The sequence below is a fragment of the Stigmatopora argus genome, chromosome 14 (genome assembly GCF_051989625.1).
Source record: "Stigmatopora argus isolate UIUO_Sarg chromosome 14, RoL_Sarg_1.0, whole genome shotgun sequence".
Lineage (NCBI taxonomy): Eukaryota > Metazoa > Chordata > Actinopteri > Syngnathiformes > Syngnathidae > Stigmatopora > Stigmatopora argus.
In genome coordinates this window covers 6,780,219-6,803,358 of record NC_135400.1, presented here as the reverse complement: position 1 = coordinate 6,803,358, position 23,140 = coordinate 6,780,219, and the positions used below count along the sequence as shown (strand labels likewise).

The 23,140-nt window shown below is 40.7% G+C and overlaps 2 protein-coding genes and 16 non-coding genes across 18 annotated transcripts in view; 1 reads left to right on the top strand and 17 right to left on the bottom strand.

Moving 5' to 3' along the window:
* Positions 1-39: 39 nt before the first annotated feature.
* On the bottom strand, positions 40-14,532 carry mapk3 (mitogen-activated protein kinase 3). The gene is made up of 9 exons (XM_077618383.1): positions 14,045-14,532; positions 10,473-10,655; positions 9,727-9,916; positions 7,601-7,717; positions 7,413-7,527; positions 7,192-7,323; positions 6,887-6,996; positions 5,666-5,794; positions 40-4,349 (listed from the first exon to the last, which is right to left on the bottom strand). Exons 1-8 carry the CDS (start codon positions 14,260-14,262, stop codon positions 5,675-5,677), a joined length of 1,185 nt encoding a protein of 394 aa, XP_077474509.1. The 5' UTR covers positions 14,263-14,532; the 3' UTR covers positions 40-4,349; positions 5,666-5,674.
* A 1,550-nt stretch (positions 14,533-16,082) lies between these two features.
* Positions 16,083-23,140, top strand: part of nudt9 (nudix (nucleoside diphosphate linked moiety X)-type motif 9) — a 30,586-nt gene continuing 23,528 nt past the window's right edge. Inside the window, exons 1-3 of the mRNA XM_077619816.1 lie at positions 16,083-16,250; positions 16,431-16,688; positions 17,625-17,714. Coding sequence (XP_077475942.1) covers positions 16,156-16,250; positions 16,431-16,688; positions 17,625-17,714 — 443 coding nt within the window. The 5' untranslated portion in view covers positions 16,083-16,155. The remainder of the gene's footprint in view (positions 16,251-16,430; positions 16,689-17,624; positions 17,715-23,140) is intronic.
* trnae-cuc (transfer RNA glutamic acid (anticodon CUC)) lies at positions 18,304-18,375 on the bottom strand. Its single transcript has one exon. It is a non-coding gene; the product is annotated as a tRNA-Glu (tRNA).
* trnae-uuc (transfer RNA glutamic acid (anticodon UUC)) lies at positions 18,618-18,689 on the bottom strand. The gene has a single exon. It is a non-coding gene; the product is annotated as a tRNA-Glu (tRNA).
* On the bottom strand, positions 18,868-18,939 carry trnae-cuc (transfer RNA glutamic acid (anticodon CUC)). Its single transcript has one exon. It is a non-coding gene; the product is annotated as a tRNA-Glu (tRNA).
* Positions 19,207-19,277, bottom strand: trnae-uuc (transfer RNA glutamic acid (anticodon UUC)). Its single transcript has one exon. It is a non-coding gene; the product is annotated as a tRNA-Glu (tRNA).
* trnae-uuc (transfer RNA glutamic acid (anticodon UUC)) lies at positions 19,519-19,591 on the bottom strand. The gene has a single exon. It is a non-coding gene; the product is annotated as a tRNA-Glu (tRNA).
* On the bottom strand, positions 20,084-20,155 carry trnae-uuc (transfer RNA glutamic acid (anticodon UUC)). Its single transcript has one exon. It is a non-coding gene; the product is annotated as a tRNA-Glu (tRNA).
* Positions 20,334-20,405, bottom strand: trnae-cuc (transfer RNA glutamic acid (anticodon CUC)). Its single transcript has one exon. It is a non-coding gene; the product is annotated as a tRNA-Glu (tRNA).
* trnae-uuc (transfer RNA glutamic acid (anticodon UUC)) lies at positions 20,673-20,744 on the bottom strand. Its single transcript has one exon. It is a non-coding gene; the product is annotated as a tRNA-Glu (tRNA).
* trnae-cuc (transfer RNA glutamic acid (anticodon CUC)) lies at positions 20,923-20,994 on the bottom strand. Its single transcript has one exon. It is a non-coding gene; the product is annotated as a tRNA-Glu (tRNA).
* Positions 21,262-21,333, bottom strand: trnae-uuc (transfer RNA glutamic acid (anticodon UUC)). Its single transcript has one exon. It is a non-coding gene; the product is annotated as a tRNA-Glu (tRNA).
* trnae-cuc (transfer RNA glutamic acid (anticodon CUC)) lies at positions 21,512-21,583 on the bottom strand. Its single transcript has one exon. It is a non-coding gene; the product is annotated as a tRNA-Glu (tRNA).
* Positions 21,826-21,897, bottom strand: trnae-uuc (transfer RNA glutamic acid (anticodon UUC)). The gene has a single exon. It is a non-coding gene; the product is annotated as a tRNA-Glu (tRNA).
* Positions 22,076-22,147, bottom strand: trnae-cuc (transfer RNA glutamic acid (anticodon CUC)). The gene has a single exon. It is a non-coding gene; the product is annotated as a tRNA-Glu (tRNA).
* trnae-uuc (transfer RNA glutamic acid (anticodon UUC)) lies at positions 22,415-22,487 on the bottom strand. The gene has a single exon. It is a non-coding gene; the product is annotated as a tRNA-Glu (tRNA).
* Positions 22,666-22,737, bottom strand: trnae-cuc (transfer RNA glutamic acid (anticodon CUC)). The gene has a single exon. It is a non-coding gene; the product is annotated as a tRNA-Glu (tRNA).
* On the bottom strand, positions 23,005-23,077 carry trnae-uuc (transfer RNA glutamic acid (anticodon UUC)). Its single transcript has one exon. It is a non-coding gene; the product is annotated as a tRNA-Glu (tRNA).

Sequence of the window (23,140 nt, the reverse complement as noted above, 5' to 3'; positions counted from 1 at the left end):
GTAGAATAAAAAATAAACAGAAATAAAGAACACAATAACTGCAACAGTATGAGGAAATTTTTATTCAATTATATGTAATATAACTTTGTTGCTTTGTTAATCATTTAATTAATATCCATACAATATACAGACTACAACCCTTAACTCATATCTCTTTGACGATCGACAAATAACGCTTTTGAAAATAATTCCGTATAAAGAACTTGGAGGGAAAATCCAAGAAAAAAAAACTGTGAAAGACTGAAGACTGTCAATAATCACGCCCAGAAGAGAAATTAGAAAGAAAGAAAAAACACAAATAAAATATTTTAATCATTAAAAAAAAGTGATACAACTTTGACTCCCTTTTAAGTAAAATAAAAAAAAATACAACTCACTTGTATAACAACAACAGTAATAAGAACAACCATTTAAAAACAACGATATCTGGAACCAGGCCGCATGACAGATGGGCCACTTAAATCATCAATACTGTGTGAATGTGTATGGCATGTTCAAGCGCAACATTTCACAGACGCACAAATACACTCGATCAAAGTGTACGTGTGCATGTGTGTGCTATTGCCACAACAGTCCTCTTAGTCGGTAACCATGGCATCCTAGTATGACGTCACCTCAGAGGAAAAAAAAAGCAAGCGGGCTTGGTGGACTGATGATGAATATTCAAAATAATAAGAAAAAGACCCGCTTTGCACTGGATGGGTGGAGCTAAAGCGCAAAAGTTGTGAAAGCAAAAATCCAGAAGGTAACCGACGATACAGTTGACAGAAATCAGACACACACACACAGTGTGACGTTTAAAGCTGAGCTAGCAGGATCGGACAAACGATGGGAAAGACTCATCCTGGCAAATAAGCCTGACTTTGGCCATTTACGAGATACAAGTCTGAGTATTTTGAGCTTTAAATTGCGTCAAATATCGACCGACAAATCAATGCACACAACGTCGGACTTTGGGATGGATCATAAAGGTGGCGAGGGCAAATCAAAGGGCAAAAAAAAAAGACAGATTTTGCATGCCCGAGTCCGTAAATCTTTCGAATGGACATTTATAGTTTGTTCAATTTTCCAAATCAAGTACAGTGCTGTGGTTTCCCACAAAAGTGGCAGTTATCATGACGACATGCCGTGATTGTTTGAGAACTACAAATTGACTGCAATCATAAGTGAGTCGCTTTCCGTTTATGTCACATCTGTGATTGGTTGTTACGAATTCAGTCTGTCCTTGATAGGCCAACTCACTTCTAACATTGATTTTGAAATCGAGGCCAAACCACAGAATACCCAAATGTCTTGCTATGCACTTTATCTTGTACAGGTGTTACACCGATAATACTTTTTGCATTGTTTTTTGGGGAAAAGAAAATATAGATATTTGTCTCTTATTCCTAAAATTCTGCAGTTGAGGGTCTACTACTTATAAATGCATTTAATATTCACCGCAAGAGTGATTCAATTCCACAGGATTGGACGCCTATCATCCTCTTAGAAAGGACAATGAGCGGTCATATTTTTGGGCGGCATGCATTGATGGCGGCCATCTTAAGTAGGGCAACCACCGGCGAGAAATTAGATCTCATAGTGTACATATTGTGACGCATTGACATGTTATTTTAGTATTCCTCGATACCAATGACATAGTTTTTGTGCCATACTTTTGCAATACTATTACTTTTGTAAACGGCATAAGTCAGGCTGGCTTGCCAAGCTGAAAAAGACAAAAAGTGACAACGTGCTGTACAGGACATGCGAAAAGGTGATGAAAATGTCTAATAGGTAAACCTGACACGAAAATGTCTAATAGGTAAACCTGACACGATTGGTCGAAAAAGTGGCAGCGAGTGGAAAAAATGAAAAGAATTGCAGCACACAAGGAGGGAGGGACGAGGCAGCCCTTTGAGTAAAGCGTGGCAAGTGTCGGGAAGGCGTATAAAGCGACGGATATCATGACGTGAGCGCGAAAAAAAAACCTCACGCTCATTGTGGGGACAGTCGTAGTAGTGCGGCTATGGCTTTGAGAGAACAGCGATGCTTTGGATGAATATTTTTACGACGGGATGTGGAAATCAGCAGGACCTGGCGATGGGTCGGACCAATTTCTTTACATTAATGCCAGTCCAGTTGCTGCATTGGACCCAAAGGTGGCGCTTCATTAAGTTGCAGTTAGGTAGTGACAGACCACAAAAGAGTACGCACAAAAATGACACACGGTCACCATCCACAGGAACAATGCTTGTGGTTACTATGGCAACGGATTAAACACAAACATTAACGCATTGGCTGTCCTTGACGGCGATAGACGTCCAAACTTGTGGCTCTTTCCTTCTTTTTACTGTGAATTTAGTTGTTTGATCTATTTGAACTTGCAGTTTGGCAGTGAAAGAATGTTCATTGGCTGCCAACCTTTCCACTTGAAATGAACTGGACGTCTATCGCCGTCGATGGCAGTCATTGAGTAAAAAAGTTTGGTTAGGTAATTTGGAAATGGGAGGTGAAAGTCACATGCAGTGTCCTCAGTAGACACAAGGGGGAGCTGCTCTTTGGAAGAGCATCTCAACTACAGCTACTTTACACACACACACATTCACACACATTTACTGAGGCAAAAAGATTTCGAACCTGAAAATTCCTCCTGACTTCTACTCAATCCTAAGAGCCCATTAGTAGATATTGTTTCTATTTGGCCCTCTCAGAATGTTCAGTGTAAACGTCAAAACAGCGCAGTAGGAAGGGAGTATCCCACCATGCTCCGGAATTGATGTACTACTACTCACAAAAAGTTAGGGATACACAGGCTTTGCATTTTGAGAAACTTTCAGAATGACCTTGAGAAGCACCATGACCTTTATAGGTAAATAAATGTCTTAAATTGAATTTTCCAAGGGTGTCAACTTTTCCTTTCTGAAGCTCTTCCGATCACTAGCAACATTTTGACATCACCCTTGTCTCATAATGTCAAAATGTTAACGAGGAATATTTTAAGATAAGAAAATCTAATTGATGCCAAAATCGTAATATAGTGTTAAATTTGCAAATAAACATTTGGGTAATTTAGCATTCAACTTTTCAATGCTAAAAACACAGAAACATGAAATAGCCGGACATGTGCATTCAAGCCTTGATAAGGCAAATAAGAGCTACCTGTAAAGGTTATAATGCATAGTCATCTCAGGTGAAAGTTTGACCCAAAAACTTGATATTCCTAACTTTTAGTGGCGCATGCTCCCTTAAAATGCAGGTGAGAAATGATAAAGACAAGCAAGCCAAGTGATATAACGGGATGCCAAAGTGGCTCCCGATGCTTGTATTGAGAAGATGAAGGAAACGAGCGCTTAGGAAAAGCAGTGTGTGCATCTTTCCGGTGTCTCACGTCTGTGAATTTGTGCTTTTTCTGGTCATAATCAAATCGAATGCAGAATATGAACCAGGTAGCGAGCGGCACATTATCCGCAGAATGCGTCCAAAGGTATTTTGGAGCTTTCTGTGACTTGGCAATATGACTGACTCCAATTACCACACAATCGCGTGATTAATCTAATGGAAAAAGAGGGAAAGTTCAATCCGTCTGACCTTTGTCCGAGTGGTAGCTCAAGAAATATTTAAATGGTTCAAAAAAACACAACACATGGTTGTTTCCCACTCCACATAGTTCCTTGCATCTCATCCACTTTGGTTATTTTTTAGGAATGCATGCATTCATATGAACATCATTTGGAACTGAAAAAAACTGTAAACCTGCAAACATGCCAATAAAAACATTTGCCTGAAAGTCAAAAAGACTCACGCAGATAAATCACATAACATAAATACAACTAAGCTGATTTAAAGCAATGAATGAAAGCTGTGATGACTCCACTTTAAAAGAAAAAAAAAAGTTTGTTGTATATATATTTTGTATTAATGTACATTAACCTACACAATAAGCACCCCCATTCTTTTAGCCCTCAATTGCAAGTTCTAATGCACATATATGTATGTATGTATGCATGTATGTATGTAGCAAGACCGCGTAACCGTGCTTGTTGGTTAATAAGGAGTAGTAGTTTATATGAGAAGACAGGCAAGAAAGCTGAAAAAAACAAAGATTGATTGGTGATCATGATAGAGGAAAGCTGGACGAGCCAGGACACTGAACAAAAAAAAATGGAAGAATGTTTTTAAAGGAGTGGGGGGGAGACAACAGCCCCACTTAAACAACAAACAAACACTTAGCTTTCTTGCAGTGAGAATGTAAAGAAAAGCAGCCGATGTTCATAGTTTTTATCTCTTCCTTGGATTCTTGAGGATGCATTTTCTTGTGATTAAGCATGTCATCTTGGGGTCTTCAAGGCGGCGTTTGAGCTCGTAGACTAAAAGGAAAGAAATTCAAGCAATTTAAGAACACTGCAGTCAGGCAATCTCAACTGCCCCCTAAATTATGTTAGCTTGATGGTGGTGGACATTTGCCGTATATAATCACAGTGTCCGCCATCTCACAGGTACATGATTCAGTAGTGAAGTAATATTTGAAATGTATATATACAGCATTTCAAAATGTTCTATGTTACGCTGGGCTAAATTCAACTTCATAAATAATAATATGAAAAGACTATCAAATATTAGTGTTAATGTTTATTCTGCAATTTTCCAACGCTTGAACCTCCATTGAAGAAATATATATATATTTTTTTTAAAGCTAATCATAAAGGACCATTACCTGATGAAGACAGAATGGACAGTCGTCTAGAGAACATGAAAAATGTTCCAAATGATTATGAAAATAGAATACACACAATGTAAATGACATGTATAAATAAGTAAACCACTAATATAATATACAGCGTCCCGGCGGCTTAGTGGTTAGTGCCTCGGCCTCACAGTTCTGGGTTCGATGCCAGATCGGTCCTGCTATGTGGAGTTTCCATGTTCTCCCCGGGCTTACGTGGGTTTTCTCTGGGTAATCCGGTTTACTCCCACATCCCAAAAAACATGCTTGGTAGGCTGGTTGAACACTCTAAATTGCCCCTAGGTAGGAGTGTGACCGTGAGCGTGAATTTATCTGTCTCCTTGTGCCCTGCGATTGCTTGGCCACCAATTCAGGGTGTGCCCCGCCTCAAGTCAGCTGGGATAGCCTTTCGCAACCCAAACCACCGTTGAGAGGGTTTCAGAAAACGAATAAATGAATATTATAATATATACTTATACTTCACTAATTTATAGTCCACTAATTACACACACAACTCTAGTTGGCATTGCTGTGTGCAATATGCCAAAATGGAAGATGGTATGTATGAAAATGAAGGTAGTTTTTAAAGGGATGCCCCCACAATTTGTGCAAAACTTTGGTCACGTCCAAAAAGACAGTAATGACTGATTCTGTAGAAATACTCAAAGGGATTATTACATGTATTTATTAATTAACTTATTTATTACCTATCTATTTATGTCTAAAATGTATTTTCCTGTATCTGCATTCTCACCCTCTTGCTACTGTGACAATGAAATTTCCCGATTACGGGATGAATAAAGTTATCCAATTCAATCAAGTAATGAGCATACATTTAACACAATGTCTTACAGTCACTCAACTACAGCACATTTATTAGTAACACGTGTCGCTAAAATATTCCCATTCTGAATGTGCTGCTGCGCAAGTATGCAGGAGACTGATTTTTTTTAAACTCACCCGTGTAACTCAAGAGCCTTGGTAGGTCTCCTGGAAGCGAGCCGTCTCTTCAAATATGAGTTCCTTCAGCTTCTCCTTGGGAAGGTCATCCAACTCCATGGTAAAAGTGAAGGGCTCTTCTGCCACTGGCTATAAACATAAACACACACTCACTTAAACGTGGATCCCATCAAAGAAAAGACTCAAAAAGTGCTAATATAAGAAGTTTGTTCGGGTTTTCTAAGGTTTGCCTGAAAGCACAGTATGACAATGAGGTCTTTCATTTTTGATAGGCTTACAATTTGTAAGTGGTGTGGTGGAGTACGGACATTAATATTGTTTTATGTAACCGACTGAGAGGTGATTAGTGATACTTTAATCGCACTTAGATTACTGTGGAGCAAAACCTCATGCCAAGTGCAAAACCAACCAAAAACTTGGGGATACAAAGTACCTCAGCAAAACAGTCGAGAGGAGGACTGTAAAAACTCTGCATGAACACCCACCTTTACCCGTTGGCTGCCAATCAGAGGAATGGACATCCAATCAATTTGAAGTGGGAGGACTAGCAGCGAATGAACGAATATTCATTTGTTGCAACACACTCATATTTTCTCAATAGTAGCAAAGGAGACCAAATTTCTTGCCATTGAATTTTGCTAATATTTTATTTGCAGCTACATTTAATTGGGCTGGATTTCGAAGGTAAAAAAAATGCTGAAAAAAGTAAAAATTAAGTTTTAGAAATTCAAATTCCGGTGCCATAGATGTACTTCCATAGAAGAATTGTTAATTTATCGCATACTGAAGTGGCCGAGTCCAGTAGAGGGAACTATCGTTTCGACTAGTTTGACTGAATTGGGTTTTCAATAAATAAATAAATAAAATAAAAACATGACAGCTGGAGGAGCATGTACAGCCATGCATTACACTGGAATCTCTAATATTTGACTCTTGTAAGACATTATGATAAATTAGCACAGTCCTTAGAATGGGTACATAAACGCAGTTACAAACTATACAATGCATATTGCTAAATGAATACATTTCTGCAAATTAATACTGAGTACAGTATGATTGTTAAAGCTCTTGCATTGCAATTATACATTTCCTTGTGCGAATGTGGCTACAGATTAGAAGCTAGCCTAAAGATTCAGCAACACTGGACCTTGTTTAATTCACAGCAAAATGTAGTAATTTGGAATGCAGTCATCATTGGAAGACGAAAGAATGTGAGCATACCTCATCTGTGGGGTCGTAGTACTGCTCTAGATAAGGATGAGCCAACGCCTCCTCAACACTGATACGCTTGTTGGGGTTAAAGGTCAACATGCGGCCAAGCAGGTCCAGAGCTGTGGTATATACAGTAGTTAAATTCTTGCATCAGTAATAACATGCAATTAAAAAACAGGACATTCTTTGAGACAGAATGGCCTGAGGATAAAGTTTGAAGTGGAGAGTTATTTAAGGATTGTGTTTCCATTTTTAAATGTATTAATCCAGTCCTGCATGATTTTGTTGGCCAAGTTGTACTCATTTTATTCTACCTTTAGAGTCGCCTCTGCAGAAGAGCTTCTCCCAGGGAATCCTGGGCTTCTCCGGCAGAGATTGCAGGTAATTTCGGGCTTTCATGTTGATGATACAGTTCAGATCTTCTTGGGATGGAGAACCGAGGACACCTGCATAACGGATTACCGAGAACAAAATTGTAAAATTGTTATTTTTTTGGTGTTGGTGTCCACACATATACTACTTGATGACCACTCACCCAAAATATGGTTGAGCTGATCCAGATAATGTTTCCCAGGAAAGATGGGCTTGTTTGATAACATCTCGGCCAAGATACAGCCCACTGACCAGATGTCAATGGACTTAGAGTAGCCCTGAGGCACAAAACATCCGCAAGTTGACAATCGACTCAGTCAGAGACAGACACAAGCGTAAACATGAGCTGACCTTTGAGTTGAGCATGATTTCTGGAGCCCTGTACCAACGGGTGGCCACGTACTCGGTCAGGAATCCTGTGTGGTCGTGCTCGGGGTCAGCAATCCGTGCCAGGCCAAAGTCACAAATCTTCGGACAAAATGAGTTATTATCAATTTACTGATCGAAACAATATCGTAGTTTTCTGCTCAAACAACCTGCAAAAGCACGGCGGCAGAATACCCAACCAGAAGCCTACCATGTTTTTGGATGTAATAAAATTAAAATGTTAAGTTGACAGTCATTTTAAAATGATGACTATTATGTGACATTATCTCACCTCCTTTTCTGAACCGCTTTATCCTCATTAGGGTCGCGGGGGTGCTGGAGCCTATCCCAGCTGTCTCCGGGCTAGAGGCGGGGGACTCCCTGAATTGGTGGCCAGCCAACCGCAGGGCACAAGGAGAGAAACAACCATTCACGCTCACACTCATACCTAGGGGCAATTTAGAGTGTCCAATTAGCCTACCATGCATGTCTTTGGAATGTGGGAGGAAACCGGAGTATCCGGAGAAAACCCACGCAGGCCCAGGGAGAACATGCAAATTCCACATAGGTGGACCGACCTGGATTTGAACCCAGGTCCCCCACTGTGAGGCCGACACGCTAAAGACTCATCGACCTGGCCGTCCTATGTGACATTCTATGTCATTTAATTACAATACTTAAACATTGTCTTACAAAAATGGCAGAAACCAGAATATATGTCTATCAGCATTTTTTTCTCCAACCCAGAAATGTTAAAATGACTGAACTAACAAAATGAAGCTTGGTTCAGCAACATGTTACTATGGTAATATCAAGCAAAAATACCATAATTAGTTGATTTTTTAAAATGACAACTATTTACTCTTACTGCACTGCAAGATTTACTGATAATTATTTCTAGAACAGAAAGAAATTTGCAGCAGAAGGATAAAAGAAGCCACATCGCCAAAGGCAGTGAGAGTTCAATCCTTCACGGAAATTCAAATAATGCACGTGAAATTATTGAATAAGATTAGTGCATCTGAAAAGAACTGCAACAGGTGCTGCTTTTGTTCTCCCATTCTCACATGATCGGCTAATCCGAGGCTTCGGGTTTGCCTAATGAGTCCTCTCAAGTTTGCAGAGAAGCAGTGCAAAAGACTGAGGGGAACCCAGCAATATTACAAAGAGCTAGCAAGTACTTACGGTACATACATTTGAATATTTAACGTAATTGTGCATTATGCAGAACAAGTAGTGCTGTGTGAGATGGAAAAAAATAATCACGACATGGCCTATTCTTCATCATCATATCCATACCCCACGATAAAACACATTTTCAATTATTTGGTGAAAAATTAAACAATTCATAATCAGTTAAAATAATATTTGAACAGCGTTTTAATGTAAATTATATCTGCAATCTAATTGTAAGTTTTCACTAATTCAATAGCATTAACCACATTACTTCTTTAATAATGTACTCAGGCCAACTTTTATAAAGCATGGAAAGACGGAAAAAAACTGCACTTAGTGAATAGAATGTAACAATCACAAAAAACATTTTTAACGACATGTTGTAGCCTGCATTGTGCTATATAATGACGACAAACAGTGCCATTGTTTTCATTCTAGGTTTCAACAACCAACAACTGCTTCAATTGGTTGACATGTAGAAATAAACTCTGTATGCCATTTACAAAAAAAAACCTCCCATACCTCTTTCCACATTCTATATTACTTAATTAAAAAAAAAAAACCTGTATTTTCCGGATTATAAATTGCATTTTTTCATAGTTTGGCTGGGCCTGCGACAAATACTCAAGTGCGACTTAGGTATGCTTTTTATCTCTCTCTGACCACGATGGCCGGTTATGTTGTTTATTTTCAAGTGTTATCTGAAAAACTGTTAACTTAGCATATGCCTATTTAGCCTGCTGTTCTCCATTTTAGTGTTGTTACTTTACTGTAAGTTTGTTCTTGGTTTCTGATAAAATAAAAAAAAATCCTCAAAAAAGTGCCTCTTTTATCCCCTTTCATTGTGCTTTATTTGGGTGGTGCGACTTATAGTCCAAAAAATATGTTAGATACATGATGTGGGTGCGTATTAGGCAGGGTTAACAAAGGCTAACCTTGAGGTCACAAGTGGTGTTGATGAGCAGGTTGGAGGGCTTGAGGTCACGGTGCAACACGTTGGCAGAGTGAATGTACTTGAGTCCTCGCAGGATCTGGTAGAGGAAATAGCAAACATGGTCGTTGCTGAGCTTCTGGCTCTTGAGTAGCTTGTACAGGTCTGTCTCCATCAGCGTTTGCACGATGTAACTGGAGGTAGACCCAAGTCAAGGAGGATAGCGGTAGCGCTAAATATTAGTCTATGCTGTGTGCAATTTAACAAAACAAACGAAATAAGTCAACAACAACATTTCTGAAACAGAGTGAAGTGCAAGGAGAACCATAAAAACGAATGTTTTCTCTAAAAGTATGAACGAATGTTTAGATATATTCTTTTCGCTGTGTTAATAATTGTTCTAATCACTTTGAGAAATTCATAAAACACTTAACTTTCACTTTGAGGGCTGTAAATGTGCTAAATAGTGTATATTCAAATGAATTAGGAGCAAATTAAGTTTACTCGTGATATGGCTTTTCTCTTTTGCGAGATATCTGGGATCACGTGAGCAGGATTCTGCCTCACAAATGAGCTATTTGGTCAGTTATCTCTAATTGCATTAAAACCACAAGAGCTGGTTGAGCTGATTTGGGAAATTGTTTAAAAACAGTTTTGGGAAATAATTTCAAGACGTGTGCGAGACTATAAAAAAAACTGACTAAAAGTGCATAAACAGGAAGCACAAGATAAGTTGAAAGCAAAGGATACACATCTCTCATATTGTCAATGTGGCGAGCCCTTAGAATGTCGTTGATGCCGATGATATTCTCATGGTTAAAACGCAGCAGGATCTTAATCTCCCTCAGCGTACGTTGGCAATACGTCTGATGCTCAAAGGGGCTGATTTTCTTGATGGCTACGCGCTCGTTAGTCACGTGGTCCAGGGCAGAGCTGGATGTGGAGAAGAGAGACACAAATCAGGGCTCATGTTACACACTGCGGGATTCATACACGATATTAGGAGAGTGCCGAACTTAAGGGCGTCAGCGAAGTCCTATCTACAGAAATGAGCATGTGACACATCACTTTGCTGTGAACAACTGGGGGTGTACGCTACACCCACACCATTAAAGTAGGTGGACAAGTGAAGACGTGATCTGGTGGTGCTCATAATAGAGCTGGATTGAGCATTTGAGGGACACCTGAAATCACTTTTGTTCAGGAGGTATATTTGACTATTTTCACTTTTTGCAAATACCACCTTAAATCTGGCCTGAGGAAGAATTTTTCTCTAGGCAGCTGATATTGAAAAATTCTTGGCATTTTTTCCATTGCGCACTGACATACAAATGCAAGATGTCCGCAACAGACTTGGGTGCCAGTATGTACATGAGAATTCTGAGAAAACGGAGTGCAAATTCTCACACGTCCTCTTGACTCGGGTTATGCCTCAGACGAAGACATGAATGGAGCAGAAGATGATTATTTGCTCTGGAAAAATACCACTTGACCTAATGGTGCATCGCTATTAGTGCATGACAAATACAGTAATCCCTCAAATATCACGGTTAATGTAGACCTGACATGACCGCGATCATCAAAAATTGCTAAGTAGGCTCACCCCTATTATAATTGTTTTCTTCAGTGCTGAGTCCTAGTAGCAAAAGTGGCTTCCGCTTAGGAGTTTGTGTGGATTTTCACATTTGTATGAACTTTAAAAAAAAATAATAGCGTGAAAAAAAATCCTGAAGTTGTGAATTTGCGATAAGTGAAGACGCAATAATCGAGGGATTACTGTACTAAGCGTTATGTGTTCATAAGAGCCATCCATTTTCTATGCTATGTTTCCTCATTTAAGAAACAGGGCTAGCCTACCCTATCTTACTTAGCGAGAGGTGGAGTACTGAACTGATGACCAATGTATCGTATGCTCTTCTTGGCCCAACCGACACATAGGGGAATGTTCAGGTAGTACTTGTAAAAAAAAATATTTAATTTTTTTTTTTTTTTTAATGCAACAAGTATATTGTACTCCCTTTAGCACTTTCACTAGCAGTAGTTTACTTAAGTAAAATTTGAGTACAGCGAGTTGAACAACAGTCAAATATACTTATATTCACATAATCAAACATGACGGTGATTTAAAATGCTTTAAACAGCCAATTTGTAATTTAATAATAAGCAGTAGTGAAAAGTTAGGTAATAATACGCAAGTAAATTCGCCAGGCATCAATTTTTTCCCCTACAAACCTTACACATGCTACATTTGAAAAAAAAAATCCTTTACATCTCCTTACTTTCCTAAAACTGGATGGACAGCGTGATAAAAGAAAAATTGACTACAGGAAGTTAAGTCAACAAGAGTTGAGATTTTGACAAAGATCTCAAGACACAAAACAGCGAGAGCAGCAAAATGTTAGAGCATCAACATTAATGACAACACAAACACAAACTCCAAGTCTCTTCATATTGTTGCACAGGACTCTTCATGGCCAAACCCCAAATTAAAGACGTTTTATAAACATTATTAGTGCTACTGATGATGATGGACATCCATTTTATGTGGATCTTAAAAAAAATAAAATAAAACCCCTTAAATATGTCCTTAGTAGACCTCCAATCCATTTAAACTGGGATGGTGGCAGCTAAAGAACAATCACTGCCACAAGTCCTCCCATTTTAAAAGGATTGGGCGTGTAGCACAATGACAGTTAACGACTTGACAATGCAACCGCCATCACTACATATATGCAAAATTAAATTTACTCCATTACAACTCATTTTTGATTACCTGTTTTTGTGCTAAAAGAATAACTCACTATCGATATTTTTCAGATCAAATATTTTATCCTGATTCATGTCAGTATCATTACTCACAACTCTAAGACACAAATATAATCAAACGCACTAAAGATTGGTAGTAATCTGGTCATACAAAATGTCCAATTAGATTTGAACTCAAATCTACACAATGTCATGCAAGCAGTCGTGTAGCTGTTTAACTAAAACTCTGAAGGATCTGATCACCCTACCACACCAAATGGATTGGACTTTTATCGACGTTATTGAATTGCATTGAATGCTTTTATTGTCATTATACAAGTATAATGACATCCAATTAGTTAAAAGGGAAAATTGCTAAAATATGACTATCAAGAGTAGTGCAAACATCACATTTAAATCTCTGGTGATCGTGCAAAATCAAATAAATGAGGATGGATATTTTACGGGCGGCTGAGTGTTTAGCACATCGCCCTCACAATGTGGGATATGGGTTCAAATCCAAGTCGGTTTGCATGTTGTGCCTGCGTGGGTTTTCTCCAGGTACTCCGGTTTCCTCCCACATTCCAAAGACATTGATTGGATACTCTAAATTGCCCTGAGGTACGAGTGTGAGCGTGAATGGTTGTTTGTCTCCTTGTGCCCTGCGATTGGCTGGCCACCAATTCAGAGTGTCCCCCACCTCTGGCCTGAAGTCAGTTGGGATGGGCTCCAGCACCCCCCACAACCCTAGTGAGGATAAAGCGGTTCAGAAAACGATATGAGATGGGGATACTTTTGCAATCATGGATCATATTTCAGTACCGATACTTCTGACAAGCCCAACAGAGTGAATACTTTTGCCATCCAATTGTTGAGGGCTTCCAGTTTGCCTAACATATCCCAAAACAGCAGATTTGAGGGGCACAGAAACATCTCTTAATGTCGTTGTCGTCACAGACCAGCTCGGAGATGATTGTTACCTGGCGTGGAACCAAATGCCCCCCACGTATCGTGTGGCTATGTTCGCAGTACAGCAATGACTTACTGCTGCTATCACAGCAACAGTGATTTGGCAGTGATACCATTTTGTGCGCAACAGGTTTGCTCAACGTGCCCACACAAGGCTGTAGATGAACAAAAACGATAACAGTACAGAGGAGGCCTCGGGTGAGAGACAAAAATCAACATCAACACCTCAACATATCCGATTAATCGCAGTTATCGTTCTTCGTGCTGTGGCCAAATGTATTGCGGTTGCATAATTCGGCCAGCAATTGACTAACTGATTTCGATTGGAGAATTTTTTTTAAAAAAAACTATGCTCGTACTGAGGACTGCTTCCTGCAGCAAGCTTCTCTAAAGCGTTTCCTGTAAATCTCTTAGCCACGCCTGTAGCTAGTTTTGCTAACCTGCTAACCACAAAAAGGGCTGATTTCTATCAAACGTGCGAAGGGTGCGCGATTAAACGACTGTAGTTCGATGAGCTGAAACATGGCAACAATGAAAAGTCCTTTTCTGGGGGAAAAAACAACTGACAGTTATTAAAAATAAAAACGCTAGTAAAGTACTGTACTCACCACACCATTCCATAAGCCCCCTCCCCGATGTAAGACAGGTTAGTGTAGCGGGGCCCCACGTCAAATATTTGGCCCTTGACAGACTCGGACGCGGGTTTTTGCCCCGCAGCCTGCGGCGAGACATCATGCGCAACAGTGCCCGCCGCCCCGGCTGCAGTTGCGCTGTTGGAGGCTGACGCTGCGGCCCCGACCGCTGCGGTGCTGCCCGAATCCGCCATTCTTCCTCTCCAAAAGCCGCGCCTGCCTGTGCGTGCTCTATCAGGGAGTCTTCACCGAGGGACAAGTGTCGCTCTCGACAAGCTTTGAGGTCTTAAGTTGAGGCTTTGACCGACTACGACGTCCGATATTCGGAGTGAGACAAGCGGGCCTTCTCTCGACACTACGCGGGGTGTAAACGGATTGCGTGCCGGAGCTCGGATTTGGTCCGAGCGAGGAGCGTAAATGCGCCTGCTGAGCTATGTGTTAGATTTCACAACCAGGTCTTCGTAGCCGAGCGGAGCCAAGTCCAAATGTGCTGTTCTTTAATAGGGCACCGCCCGGCCAGCTTTTCGTAGTTCATAAAGTGAGGTGCAAAAAACAGCGTATAATAGCGCAACATTAGGTGGGCGTGACGAGTTTTTGTTTGCGTGTTGTTGCACGGAAATAGATGTATTGTGTCAAAATTGACAGATTAGTTCGGATTTATTGGTTTTACCAACTATTTTAAGTCATCACACGTGCCTATGGACAGTCTCAATATTCTTTTTTAAGTCTCCATGTGTCTGTTTGTTGAGAAATGTAGTAAAAAAAATAAAAATAAAACAATAATAGTAATTGTGGAGGTTGCTTTGCAAAAAATATTGGTATTTTTATCCTCCCATTTCGGCTCTAATTCACGTTGTTTCCAAAAACATGTATTTTAATGGAAAAATAAGAAACATTCGTTTCCATTAGCAAAAAGATCAAACATTTGAAAATGTATCACATCCTATTGTTTTTATCCAATTACCCTAATTCATACAAACGATTCAGGAACTCAACGCGCACTAAATTTGCATACAGTTTTTGCCCTACCCCAAAAAAACCGTTCTATTCCATCAAAGTTTGACAAAAGACATTCTACATAATTCATTTCCAATGACTGAACATCAACCAAAAGTGACCTTAAAAGACAAACAAACAAAAAAACATCCAATATCTACAAAAGGTGATACAGAAATCCCTTAAAACTAACAGAAAACCACCCAACATGTTCAAAAGTGAGGTCATGCACCACAAGCCTGAAGGTTTGGTCTTTACACTGACTTGTGTGATTATGTAAACTGTTTATAATATAATTCCCTCCCCCTGACCAAGGCCAAAGTCCCATCTGAAGAAAAACTATGCTTAATCAAGATTGTGCTGTGGGATGTGACTTATTTATTTGTCTGTTTGTTTGATGTTGTCTTTGTGTACTTTGTGGTGAAGCTTTAAATCTAATTATACTTGTATATAATGACAATAAAAAGCATTCATTTTCATTCAATTCAATTCAATTCAACAAGCACGTCCGAAAAAGCACACCAGAACAGTGGGACTTTGTTTAATATTAATCAGTGTCATATTTAATGATATTTATTTTGTGCTGGAGAAGTGAACTCAACACTTACTGATTTCATCACTTACATGCCCAATTATGGGTGTGTGAAATCATCCAGAAAAGTTTATGTGCAATACTTTAACTAATTCCTTGCCAGCCATGCCCACAAAGTGTTCTAGTATTTAATAAAAAGAGGAAATCGACATCGAAAACACGTATTGATGGTAATTGAGTTCCCATTCATTTTAACTATTGAAATGGATTGGACGTCTACTGTCGTCAATGGCAGCCAACGTTAATCATGGCATCATTTCATAACGCTTTATCAACCAAATTGAACAACATGATATAATACGTAATTTCAATTACAAATCCACCGCTCGTAACTAAAAAAAAAAGGAAAAGGGGAGAACAAGAAGAAACGCTTGCAACTGTGACTCCACCTTCTAATTACGTCACCGCACAAAGTGTACTATTTACTTCCTGGTTATGTCGTCCTTGTGACATGTCTCTGGAATAATAATCTAGTATTTATCTATAATTGGCTCTAGGAATGATCATTTTTGCATTGCGACAAAAAATCGTCCAGATTTCTTTAGCGATCAATCTGTTTGGCTTTCAGCATAAAGTCTACACTTACAGACCCAGGTATGTATTCTCGTTATTTACTAAAAACCTCTATTCGTGCAATCAAGTGGCTTTTAATAGCAAAATTTTCCATTAGCATTGGTCAATTTATGCTTTGTTTTTGAAGGATTTCTATTTTACTGAGTATGACTTTTTTTGTTGCATCAAACCTGTCATCGCTTCAATTGACCATCATTTCAGAGTCACTCAAGACATTGCTTCCATCAGTACACGTTACATCAGTTCAAGTCTTTCTTACGGCTTTAAACGTATCTTCACAATGAGATCTGGAGCACAAATAAAGTGCAGGTGCCCCGAGTACCCATCTTCCAAAATCAAGCGCTTCCCAGTAAGTGATTCCCAGTTGGACTGGAGTCAGAGCTTCCAAGGATACGATCCGATCAACTACACTCATCCTTCAGTGGCAAAAAAGCCAATATGGGCAGATCCTGAAATTGGGTAAGAAACATATGCATGATTTATCCACCTCAATATCACAACTATCACTCTATTGCAGAGCTACAAGTGCCATAAAAATACAATATAAGAGCACGTAACCTTTCCAACTCAGCTGGAACAATATGTATTTTTAATAATAGTACCTTCATTATGCATTCATTCATTTTCTACACAGCTTATCCTCACAAGGATCGCAGGGGGTGCTGGAGCCTATCCCAGCTGACTGTGGGCACAAGGCAGGTGACCTGAATTGGTAGCCAGCCGATCGCAGGACCCCACAACTGTGAGGCCGATGCACTAACCACTTAGCCATTGGGCCGCCTTACGTGGCTCTTTTAATTCTGCTGTGAATTTAAAGTTGTTCATAACCAGTAGACATTTAATCCATTTGAAGTTGGAGGATGGGAGCGTACAACCATTTTAGATGACCTATGTAGCGAAATCAAGGGCAAAAGTATTCAATGTGACAATGTTTTTTTATTTATTTTTTTAAACATAAAAACATCATCTGCACACAAAATCATGTTCAGATCTTATACTTTCAGTTACAAAATGCTCTTTTACATATTCAATTTTTTTCTGCTTTCAAACCTTTTGGTCCCAGGGTGTTGACCTTTATCTAAAGGAAGAATGTGTCCGAAAACTGTTCAACAACGTGAACGCAATGCAGTTTTGGGTATTTGAATCCTCACAAAGACCTCCTCATCTTATGAGCAACCTTACCTTTGCAGGCAAACATCTAAGAAATGCTCTCTGATGAGGATGAGGACAAAGATTTCAAACAGTCAAAACTGCAATTTGGCAGATTTTCCTATTATTATTCATCCAAACTGAATAAAAAATGTTTAAAGTGACTTACAAAAGTGGTAGTAGTAAATAAAGTGGAGACACTGGAGTCGCAATCATTTAAAGCATCCACATTTGCTTATATTCCAGAACATTCACTCCACAGTTCAATACTTTGGATGGTGATGTGGACAGAAGAAGCTTTGAGGGCTGCTACAAAGTGGAAGATGGAAAACCACTGTAAGTTAAAAAAGTAACAAGAGACCTATACACAAATATACTGGGAATCCTGAACGTTAGAACATATGGGACACTGTGAAACATTCTGATCTAGATCAAGTAGAAGCGTGAGCCCTGAATGACAGACTCATCAAATTAGTACAAGTCTTTAGCAAGATACATCAAGTCGTCTAGAACCATGAACAGCTCGTGGTGATTCATAACTGTTAATGTCCTGAAACAATGGAACTTGAATACTTGTGAATTTGGCAAAGGGGGGGGGCACCTTCTACCAGACATTGACCAGATTCTGGCACAAGTCTACTGCAAATTTTCTGGGGGTAGACCATAAGTTCAGATTTCCGATACCGGGAGTTGAAACCGGGCCACCTGGGTGAAAACCAGGAATCCTGACCGCTAGACCACATGGGACACTTACTAACCCACTGATCCAGATCAAGTAGAAGCGTGAGACCTGCATGACAGACTCATCAAATTAGTGCAAGTCTTTAGCAAGATACATCAAATCAACTAGAACCATGAACAGCTCGTGGTGAATCATAGCACAAGTCTACTGCAAACTTTCTGGGAGTGGACTATAATTCCAGGTTTCCCATACCGGGAGTTGAACCCGGGCCACCTGGGTGAGAACCAGGAATCCTGACCGCTAGACCATATGGGACACTTGCTAAAACTATTGATCCAGATCAAGTGGAAGCGTGAGACCTGCATGACAGACTCATCAAATTAGTACAAATCTTCAGCAAAATACATCGAATCGATTAGAACCATGAACAGCTCGTGGTGAATCATTACTGTTAATGTCCTGAAACAATGGAACTTGAATACTTGTGAATTTGGCAAAGGGGGGGCACCTTCTACCAGACATTGACCAGATTCTGGGGATAGACCATAAGTTCAGGTTTCCCATACCAGGAGTTGAACCCGGGCAACCTGGGTGAAAACCAGGAATCCTGACCGCTAGACCATATGGGACACTTACCAACCCAGTGATCCAGATCAAGTAGAAGCGTGAGACCGGCATGACAGACTCATCAAATTAGTACAAGTCTTTAGCAAGATACATCAAATCAACTAGAACCATGAACAGCTCGTGGTGAATCATAGCACAAGTCTACTGCAAACTTTCTGGGAGTGGACTATAATTCCAGGTTTCCCATACCGGGAGTTGAACCCGGGCCACCTGGGTGAGAACCAGGAATCCTGACCGCTAGACCATATGGGACACTTGCTAAAACTATTGATCCAGATCAAGTGGAAGCGTGAGACCTGCATGACAGACTCATCAAATTAGTACAAATCTTCAGCAAAATACATCGAATCGATTAGAAACATGAACAGCTCGTGGTGAATCATAACTGTTAATGTCCTGAAACAATGGAACTTGAATACTTGTGAATTTGGCAAAGGGGGGCCACCTTCTATAAGACATTGACCAGAGTCTGGCTCAAGTCTACTGCAAATTTTCTGGGGGTAGACCATAAGTTCAGATTTCCCATACCGGGAGTTGAACCCGGGCCACTGGGTGAAAACCAGGAATCCTGACCGCTAGACCATATGGGAAACTTACTAACCCACCGATCCAGATCAAGTAGAAGTGTGAGACCTCCATGACAGACTCATCAAATTAGTACAAATCTTCAGCAAAATACATCGAATCGATTAGAACCATGAACAGCTCGTGGTGAATCATAACTGTTAATGTCCTGAAACAATGTAACTTGAATACTTGTGAATTTGGCAAAGGGGGGGAACCTTCTACCAGACATTGACCAGATTCTGGGGATAGACCATAAGTTCAGGTTTCCCATACCGGGGGGTTGAACCCGGGCCACCTGGGTGAAAACCAGGAATCCTGACCGCTAGACCATATGGGACACTTACCAACCCAGTGATCCAGATCAAGTAGAAGCGTGAGACCTGCATGACAGACTCATCAAATTAGTACAAGTCTTTAGCAAGATACATCAAATCAACTAGAACCATGAACAGCTCGTGGTGAATCATAGCACAAGTCTACTGCAAACTTTCTGGGAGTGGACTATAATTCCAGGTTTCCCATACCAGGAGTTGAACCCGGGCCACCTGGGTGAGAACCCCGAATCCTGACCGCCAGACCATATGGGACACTTGCTAAAACTATTGATCCAGATCAAGTGGAAGCGTGAGACCTGCATGACAGACTCATCAAATTAGTACAAATCTTCAGCAAAATACATCGAATCGATTAGAACCATGAACAGCTCGTGGTGAATCATAACTGTTAATGTCCTGAAACAATGGAACTTGAATACTTGTGAATTTGGCAAAGGGGGGGCACCTTCTACCAGACATTGACCAGATTCTGGGGATAGACCATAAGTTCAGATTTCCCATACCGGGAGTTGAACCCAGGCCACCTGGGTGAACACCAGGAATCCTGACCGCTAGACCATATGGGACACTTACTAACCCACCGATCCAGATCAAGTAGAAGTGTGAGACCTCCATGATATATTCATCAAATTAGCAAAAGTCTATAGCAAGATACATAAAATCGACTAGAACCATGAACAGCTCGAGGTGAATCATAGCACAAGTCTACTGCAAACTTTCTGGGAGTGGACTATAATTCCAGGTTTCCCATACCGGGAGTTGAACCCGGGCCACCTGGGTGAGAACCAGGAATCCTGACCGCTAGACCATATGGGACACTTGCTAAAACTATTGATCCAGATCAAGTGGAAGCGTGAGACCTGCATGACAGACTCATCAAATTAGTACAAATCTTCAGCAAAATACATCGAATCGATTAGAACCATGAACAGCTCGTGGTGAATCATAACTGTTAATGTCCTGAAACAATGGAACTTGAATACTTGTGAATTTGGCAAAGGGGGGCCACCTTCTATAAGACATTGACCAGAGTCTGGCTCAAGTCTACTGCAAATTTTCTGGGGGTAGACCATAAGTTCAGATTTCCCATACCGGGAGTTGAACCCGGGCCACCTGGGTGAAAACCAGGAATCCTGACCGCTAGACCATATGGGACACTTACTAACCCACTGATCCAGATCAAGTAGAAGTGTGAGACCTGCATGACAGACTCATCAAATTAGCAAAAGTCTTTAGCAAGATACATCAAATCGACTAGAACCATGAACAACTCGAGGTGAATAATAGCACAAGTCTACTGCAAACTTTCTGGGAGTGGACTATAATTCCAGGTTTCCCATACCGGGAGTTGAACCCGGGCCACCTGGGTGAGAACCAGGAATCCTGACCGCTAGACCATATGGGACACTTGCTAAAAGTATTGATCCAGATGAAATGGAAGCGTGAGACCTGCATGACAGACTCATCAAATTAGTACAAATCTTCAGCAAAATACATCGAATCGATTAGAACCATGAACAGCTCGTGATGAATCATAACTGTTAATGTCCTGAAACAATGGAACTTGAATACTTGTGAATTTGGCAAAGGGGGGCCACCTTCTATAAGACATTGACCAGAGTCTGGCTCAAGTCTACTGCAAATTTTCTGGGGGTAGACCATAAGTTCAGATTTCCCATACCGGGAGTTGAACCCGGGCCACCTGGGTGAAAACCAGGAATCCTGACCGCTAGACCATATGGGACACTTACTGACCCTCCGATCCAGATCAAGTAGAAGTGTGAGACCTCCATGATATACTCATCAAATTAGCAAAAGTCTTTAGCAAGATACATCAAATCGACTAGAACCATGAACAGCTCGAGGTGAATCATAGCACAAGTCTACTGCAAACTTTCTGGGAGTGGACTATAATTCCAGGTTTCCCATACCGGGAGTTGAACCCGGGCCACCTGAGTGAGAACCAGGAATCCGGACCGCTAGACCATATGGGACACTTGCTAAAACTATTGATCCAGATCAAATGGAAGCGTGAGACCTGCATGACAGACTCATCAAATTAGTACAAATCTTCAGCTAAATTCATCGAATCGATTAGAACCATGAACAGCTCGTGGTGAATCATAACTGTTAATGTCCTGAAACAATGGAACTTGAATACTTGTGAATTTGGCAAAGGGGGGGAACCTTCTACCAGACATTGACCAGATTCTGGGGATAGACCATAAGTTCAGGTTTCCCATACCGGGAGTTGAACCCGGGCCACCTGGGTGAAAACCAGGAATCCTGACCGCTAGACCATATGGGACACTTACTAACCCACCGATCCAGATCAAGTAGAAGCGTGAGACCTGCATGACAGACTCATCAAATTAGTGCAAGTCTTTAGCAAGATACATCAAATCAACTAGAACCATGAACAGCTTGTGGTGAATCATAGCACAAGTCTACTGCAAACTTTCTGGGAGTGGACTATAATTCCAGGTTTCCCATACCGGGAGTTGAACCCGGGCCACCTGGGTGAGAACCAGGAATCCTGACCGCTAGACCATATGGGACACTTGCTAAAACTATTGATCCAGATCAAGTGGAAGCGTGAGACCTGCATGACAGACTCATCAAATTAGTACAAATCTTCAGCAAAATACATCGAATCGATTAGAACCATGAACAGCTCGTGATGAATCATAACTGTTAATGTCCTGAAACAATGGAACTTGAATACTTGTGAATTTGGCAAAGGGGGGCCACCTTCTATAAGACATTGACCAGAGTCTGGCTCAAGTCTACTGCAAATTTTCTGGGGGTAGACCATAAGTTCAGATTTCCCATACCGGGAGTTGAACCCGGGCCACCTGGGTGAAAACCCAGGAATCCTGACCGCTAGACCATATGGGACACTTACTAACCCACCGATCCAGATCAAGTAGAAGTGTGAGACCTCCATGACCCACTCATCAAATTAGCAAAAGTCTTTAGCAAGATACATCAAATCGACTAGAACCATGAACAGCTCGAGGTGAATCATAGCACAAGTCTACTGCAAACTTTCTGGGAGTGGACTATAATTCCAAGTTTCCCATACCGGGAGTTGAACCCGGGCCACCTGGGTGAGAACCAGGAATCCTGACCGCTAGACCATATGGGACACTCGCTTAAACTATTGATCCAGATCAAGTGGAAGTGTGAGACCTGCATGACAGACTCATCAAATTAGTACAAATCTTCAGCAAAATACATCAAATCGATTAGAACCATGAACAGCTCGTGGTGAATCATAACTGTTAATGTCCTGAAACAATGGAACTTGAATACTTGTGAATTTGGCAAAGGGGGGCCACCTTCTATAAGACATTGACCAGAGTCTGGCTCAAGTCTACTGCAAATTTTCTGGGGGTAGACCATAAGTTCAGATTTCCCATACCGGGGAGTTGAACCCGGGCCACCTGGGTGAAAACCAGGAATCCTGACCGCTAGACCATATGGGACACTTACTAACCCACTGATCCAGATCAAGTAGAAGTGTGAGACCTGCATGACAGACTCATCAA